Below are 7,236 nucleotides of genomic sequence, written 5' to 3'. Positions count from 1 at the left end.
CAAGACAAATACAGACCATTTATACCACATTTATTATGGTCAATATATAATAAAAGTAAAATAAATAACATAAATATGAAAAATAAATTAAATATTATATATAATAATAACTATATATTATATATAATAATAATTAAATATTAGGGCTTTCCAATTAACAGTCAAATCCGAATTGCAAGAAGCTGCAGTTATTTTTTAAAGTTTGTGATATAATTAGCAATTAATGAAATATGAAATAGGCTAATGTTTTCGAAATGTAAGAAATCATGTTACAGATTAAAAACAAAATCACATTCAATCATATATTCAAGATTTTCTTGGAAAAAAATAAAACTGTAATGCAAAGATGAAGAATCTCCAAATTGTATCTCTATCTTATCTTGTTTTAAATACTCAAGCAATTATCAACTAACAGTAAATTCCCCTGTGTGGAAATTATTTGAATCTAGGATAATCATTTAAACAAAAATATTCAGTAAACATTACTAAAAAAAACAAAACAATGACAACACTGGATATGCCTGGCTGCATCGCTGTCGGCTGGCTGTGTGTGTGTTGCACGTTGACGACGCTCATTCGCTGTCTCCTGTCACGTGACTGGGCCAGCTCTATACTCTGCCAGGTACAGGGGTGTCCCAGCACATAGTAAGTTAAGTAATCAAAAACATCTGAAAGTGATGCTTGCACCCCCCACACGCCGTTTTTTGGTTTATATCGACACTTTTTTCAGAAAAGTGATGCCAAATGAGTAGCGTGTGAGTATCGATATATCGATACCACAGGATCGATACACACATCCCTAATCACTAAGCTTTAGAACTTTGTTGTGAAAATCTCCTTCCGTGTCTGTGGAAACGCTTCCTGCCCACACTGCTTGGTGCCTCGTCTGGGCTGCTGTGACGTAGATGACCATAGTAACTAATTAGATGACCATAGTAACTAATTAGATTACCATAGTACCTGGTACATCATCCATAAGCGCAGATTCCAAGCATTGAAAGACTTATTATAGTTGAAGACTTACGGTCATTAGAAAACAACACTGCACATCATAATGGCAGCTACACTTTCCATCTTAAGTATCTAAAAAAATGATTTGGGAATGTCCGGCGGGCCAGATTGAAAAGCTTAACCTTAATTTGCCCAGGTCTGTGTTAGGGCAATGTTTTTAACTTTACACCACTGGTGTATATTAATCGATACTTGTTCACATTAAGGTATAGCTGATAAGATCAGCCAAACGACTAAAAGAAATCTATTAATATTCTTTAAATGTTACAGCATCAAGGGCTGGAATTGGGGATTAAATCACCCAAAAATGATTCCTGGGCGCAGCCACCGCTGCTGCTCACTGCTCCCCTCACCTCCCATGAGGTGATCAATGGTGATGGGTCAAATGCAGAGAATAATTTTGCCACACCTAGTGTGTGTGTGACAAACATTGGTACTTTAACTTTACTGTCACAAATGTTTCATGTGTATTACACATTTATTTCACATTTGCTCTACTTCTAAGTTTAGCTAATTGCATTTATTTACACAATCGCTATCCAAAAATTGCTTCAACCATTACCATTTTCTTGGGACTTTTTTGGTTTAAAACCTCAGAATTTGACGTTTTATTTTTGTTAGTGTAATTATTTTACTTATTTTTATTTAATTGTGGCATCATTATTAACATCATATGTTTAATAATGAGCAATTTGAATCACTCAATTTCACCACAAGAATTTATTTATGTCTGTATGTGAATTTTTGGAGTACAAATGTTTTAGCCTTCAAAATGACCAAAAACACCAATAAAATAAAATTAAAAAAAACACAGTAGAAAAAAATAGGTTAGCCACCTGAGAGAGAAACAAAAATTCATAACATTACTCAGACATAACACGGCGAAAATCAGAGTATAATAATCAAGTTTGCTACATTTATGCCGTTTTTAAGTGTGAAACCATGCAGTCATTACAGTGCAATGACATTTGAAATTGACAACCAGAATAAAGCAGTCAGATCCCGATATTAAACAGTATTACACCACTGTTGCAGAAAAAAAGAGAGCTTAATGTTTAAAATAATTGTATATTTAAAAACAAACCCAAAATAATTTGCAGGAAGGAACAGAAGAGCCATTATATCAATGAATGTGTCTAATATGAAAATGTCTTAATTCTAAGTCCTACGCTCATTCCAGATTACACACTACTCATTGCTAGAAAAACACTTAACTCAAGCAATAGCTAAAGTGAGGAGTGTACAAGTTTCAAACATACATTACTATATATCTGAAGAAACTCTTCTACTTGTAGCACCAAAGAAGACATAATCACACATGGTTATCACAGTCATGATATATAGAGAACCTCAAACTAACTACCTGTAAGAAGGAAAGGAAGGTGAAGGGGAGGGTCGAGGGTATAGTTTCATAAAGAAGAGAGAAAAAAAACATTTAAGCACGCTCCCCGCGAATGCGACGTGCCAGCTGGATGTCTTTGGGCATGATGGTGACACGCTTGGCATGGATGGCACACAGGTTGGTGTCCTCAAACAGACCCACCAGGTAAGCCTCGCTCGCCTCCTAAAGACGGATGTGTACATTGATGCATTTTATTGAGATTACATTGATCACGTTATTTACCTAATCAACTGTGAGTGACGCATACCTGCAGAGCTCCAATTGCTGCACTCTGGAAACGCAGATCCGTCTTGAAGTCCTGTGCAATTTCTCTCACCAGACGCTGGAAGGGCAGCTTGCGAATTAGAAGCTCGGTGGACTTCTGGTAACGACGGATCTCACGCAGAGCCACAGTACCGGGCCTTGAGAAGACAGGAGATTCAAAGTTTTCTGTTTTATTGTGAATTTATGACGTGTACTTGACTTGACTTGCACACACGCACGCATATACATATATATATATATATAAACACACATGCATACATACATGTGTGTATATATATATAAATATATATATACACACATACATACATGTGTATATGTATATAAATATATATACACACACACACACACATATATATATATACGTATGCGCATATATATGTATGTATGTATATGTACGTATATATGTGTAAATATGTTCATGTGTGTATTCATGTGTAAATATATATATATATATATAAACGTATGTGCATATATATGTATGTATGTATATGTACGTATATATATGTAAATATATATATGCACACACACACAGTATATTGGTAGAAAATTAGATAAAGCAATGACTAGTATGACATTTTGCATAGCTAGGGGGGCTATTGCTATAAGACTACGTCAATGTCGTCTGTCTTGGCAAAAAATTGTGGCGTTTGTCGCCTCTCAATTACGAATAGGTAAGATGAACGCGACTTCTATGTTCAAACTGGAGTCGCATTGGAATCATATACACATATGGAAAAGGCCTAGGTTGGATTTGGAAAAAAAACGGAATTGTCCTATCCATTAGAACAGGGGTCCCCAAACTTTTTGACCCGGGGGCCGCATTCGGTTAAAAAAAATTGTCTGGGAGCCGGGCTGGGTGTGTGTGTGTATGTATATATATATATATATATATATATATGAATGAAATATGTTTTTTTAATGTTTTGTTTTTTTCGCGCAATAATTGACTGAAAGAGCATGCACTTTGCTGGTGGTGTCACGTTATCGATGGGAAAATGCATTTTTAGACAATATGATTTGCCGGAGCGACTAGGAGACACCGAAAGTAACAAGCAGTAGAAAATGGATTAGAAAGGTCAGATTAAAAAAATAAAATAAAATAACTCGGGACTTCCCGCGGGCCGGATTTTGGATACTGGCGGGCCGGATTTGGCCCGCAGGCCGTAGTTTGGGGGACCACTGCATTAGAATATCAACTACAGGTCACATACAAACAAAGCTTTCAGCACATACACAACGTTGAGATCTATAGTTACATTTTGTAAAGACGGGGAAACAAAATGAATATACAAAATTAAAAAATGACATTCATTGTGAACATTGGCTAGATCATGGGTGTCCAAACAAATTTCATTGAAGCCACGTTTTAATTTTGGCTGCCCTAAGAGGGTCGTATGTAACACTGAATATGTATGAATATAAACGTTAAACAGCCCTGTTAAACAATTTGCATTGGCAATTGTGTGTGGATAATTTCCTTTGAAATCGTACATCAAATTCACAAGCCCTTTTTAAATTTATTTTATGTATTATTTAAGTATTTATTTTGATGGCTACGCAATTGTGTGCAGTACATGTTTTCTGTCAAAATTGGAAGAACAAATATATTCAGCCAAAATTGTCAGCGTATGTTTGTCATTTAATTTCCTTCCGCTTTATTTAACTATTTTTAAACTGTGCATATGACAAATGAAAGTATTTATCTACATGTTTTTATTTTCATTGAATTATGATAATTTTATGATAATTTCATTTTTATTTAGGATTTTAATTGCCTTCTTGTAATTTAAAGAACTTAGAAAAGCTTTTTTATGAATTGTGCTCTATAAATAAACTTCCCACAATATGAAATACAAAAAAACCCAATGTTTTTTGGTTAAAAATCAATAACTAAATCGGGAAAACAGTTTGATCTTTGTGTTATATTTAATATACAAAAAAATAATAATAATTCAGCTGAAACGAAAAACTAAAACTAAAAAAACAATTAAAAACTGATTATTTTCTGACACTATAAGTTACTACTTAAAGACAAGTCTACGGACTGGCCCGTAGGGAAAAAAAACTGTGTGGTGTTGTATCCTTCATCAGAAAGATCAGATCACAGATCAATGCTTCTATATATTAATGCAGCAAACAACACCACACAGGTTTTTTTTCCCCTACAAGCTATTCAGCGGTCTTGTCTTTAAAAAAAAAAAATACCAGTGTCGAGATATGACAAAGCATCTGTTTTGGTCAGTTTTTTCATTACTACTATATGAACTATGAAATAAAATTGTAATAAATAAAAATAATAACATAAAAAATACCAATCAATCAATGTTTGTATTTCGTTCTCCGTTCATGACACAAAAATACAATGACCAATACATACACAAACACTGGAAGTGCTTAATTGATGCAACTTTTTTGTGGGCTACATAAAAGGGATCATGTTCAAGCAATTTTTATTGTCATCATTCTTCACTGTGCATTTTAATACACACATGACACAATGTTTCTTGGTCAGTGACTGCAATGGTATACATCATAATGAAATGTAAACACCATAATAAACTAATAAATGGCAAGGAAATCAGATGGGTGCATGTTCTTGCCAGGCTCTCACCTGTAGCGATGGGGCTTCTTCACACCCCCAGTGGAAGGTGCACTCTTGCGGGCAGCCTTTGTGGCCAGCTGCTTACGTGGAGCTTTGCCTCCAGTGGACTTACGAGCAGTCTGCTTGGTACGGGCCATTGCTACTTAGGATCAGAGCTGAGAATACAGAAGGATTTCAGTTAATGTCGACAAATGCAAATAAAAACAACTTTAAACGTGTATTGTTGATCTGGTTGATATGGAGGTTATAAAATAATACAGGTAGTAGTTTACACGAGAGTATAAAAGTTACTTCTCAGATTACGTTTTTGTGCTTTACGAAACGTATGTTTTGAGTTTCAGCGACTGTTCTAAACAACGACTTGCCTGCGTCATAAATGACAAGGCAGGCGTCCAATCAGCAGAGAGCTTGAGGCCTGTTGTGGACCTTTCAATCAATGATAGGAGGATTGAGGAAACCCCGCCCATTGCGCACAGACGAGGGTGTGCTCGTTTCGATGTACACATCGTCCCTGTCAAGCACTAGCGTAGATTTTCCCATTCAGAATGAGCTATTTTAGAAGAAAACCAAGCGACACCGCCCCTTTCGGATGTCCCGTCCGAAGAAACGAACACAACCGAACATAATGGCTGGTTACTGGCATGAAGGACCTAAACGGGAAGGAAAACTCGCTCCAGCGATCGCATCGCTGCTGTTAAAAACGTCGAATTGTGTAAAATACACAGTATTAAAGTGGAATGTTAATTTTGTAGACGACGCCAGACATGTTAGGGATTCGCTTAGTGGACAATATTTTGTCAGATGACCCCTAACTCGAGGCGCTTTTCCAAGTTAAAGTGGAGCAGACGCGCGTGTTTTTCAGGTTTCTGGCCGAGCAGGAAGATAAAGGCTCGACTGATCGCGTTTTCTTTTTCCATCGAAAATCAACGAAAAAACTCATCCATCCGAAAACATGAACCACACTAAACGACACATTGGCGTTTTAGTGAAAATATGACACTTACCTTTGGAAACTTGGTGGGAAATGTGAGCTTTAAATCGGGGTTTAATTTCTTGAGTCTTCTTACGCGTTGTTCTCGCAACAAAATGAAGGGAGGGGAAAAAAGGCGAAAGAAAATAAGAGCGCGTTTGGAGGCAAGTTTCCCATGATGCATTTGGGGGAAAAAACACGCTTGCTGTAACATGATTGCCAATCTCATAAACACCGCCATAAACACATTTAGTTCATCATATATTTAAATTGTTTTTTTTTTATTTTAGTTTTTGCTAATACAAGAAAATAAACATGAAACTCGTTTTTCTTTGGGAAGTGGGGGCCACATTAGTAACTTATTCAGGCTTTTTTAATACGAAATAAAATACATATATTTACATTTTGTTATGTTATAAACACACATATATCCAACATAAAATGGCACTTGTGGATTTGTACCAGGTCTTATTTATAAACACACGCCATATTTTCTGGTAGATAGTTGAAAAATAATGGTCAAAGCTCTGAGAAAGACGAAACATTAAAAAAGCGACTGAGGCGTTAACTTTTTTAGTATTTACAAGTTAAATAGCAGTTACAGTATAACACCTCTAAGTAGCGCTAGTGAGCACTTGTACGTGGGTCAAAGCTCTTAGAAATATTAAAGTTCGGTGATTTGGTAATGTACAAAGCAAACTATAACCTGCTACCAAAGAATGTACAAATTCTTCTCAACTAAAGAGGAGGAACATAACCTTAGAGGAAAAAATAATTTAAAACATGTATATGCACGTACAACACTTAGAACCTTAATTTAGCATATCAGTATGTGGAATTAAATTATGGAATGGATTAAGTAAAAAGTTAAAAATTGTACTGATATGATCCAGTTTAAGAGGTTGTTCAAAATAATAGTGCTTACAAAGTACAAAGAAGAAGAATTATGAGAAATACTTATTATAAGATATTCTTCATCTCAGTATG

The 7,236-nt window shown here is 35.5% G+C and overlaps 1 protein-coding gene across 1 annotated transcript; it reads right to left on the bottom strand.

Moving 5' to 3' along the window:
* Nucleotides 1–1,712: 1,712 nt before the first annotated feature.
* Nucleotides 1,713–6,419, bottom strand: LOC133663489 (histone H3.3A). Its single transcript, XM_062067980.1, has 4 exons — nucleotides 6,284–6,419; nucleotides 5,289–5,434; nucleotides 2,661–2,814; nucleotides 1,713–2,575 (listed from the first exon to the last, which is right to left on the bottom strand). Exons 2-4 carry the CDS (start codon nucleotides 5,414–5,416, stop codon nucleotides 2,447–2,449), a joined length of 411 nt encoding a protein of 136 aa, XP_061923964.1. The 5' UTR covers nucleotides 5,417–5,434; nucleotides 6,284–6,419; the 3' UTR covers nucleotides 1,713–2,446.
* Nucleotides 6,420–7,236: the final 817 nt, after the last annotated feature.

This window comes from Entelurus aequoreus, linkage group LG13, assembly GCF_033978785.1.
Source record: "Entelurus aequoreus isolate RoL-2023_Sb linkage group LG13, RoL_Eaeq_v1.1, whole genome shotgun sequence".
NCBI lineage: Eukaryota > Metazoa > Chordata > Actinopteri > Syngnathiformes > Syngnathidae > Entelurus > Entelurus aequoreus.
The sequence above is the reverse complement of the archived record's forward strand: the minus strand, read 5'-3'. Positions and strand labels throughout refer to the sequence as shown.

Excerpts from the sequence above, each read along its gene's own strand:
- LOC133663489 (XM_062067980.1), bottom strand. The coding sequence starts at position 5,416 with ATGGCCCGTACCAAGCAGACTGCTCGTAAGTCCACTGGAGGCAAAGCT. Across the intron at positions 2,815-5,288 it reads AAGAAGCCCCATCGCTACAG|GCCCGGTACTGTGGCTCTGC; the intron begins GTGAGAGCCTGG and ends TGTCTTCTCAAG. Across the intron at positions 2,576-2,660 it reads CAGCAATTGGAGCTCTGCAG|GAGGCGAGCGAGGCTTACCT; the intron begins GTATGCGTCACT and ends ATCCGTCTTTAG.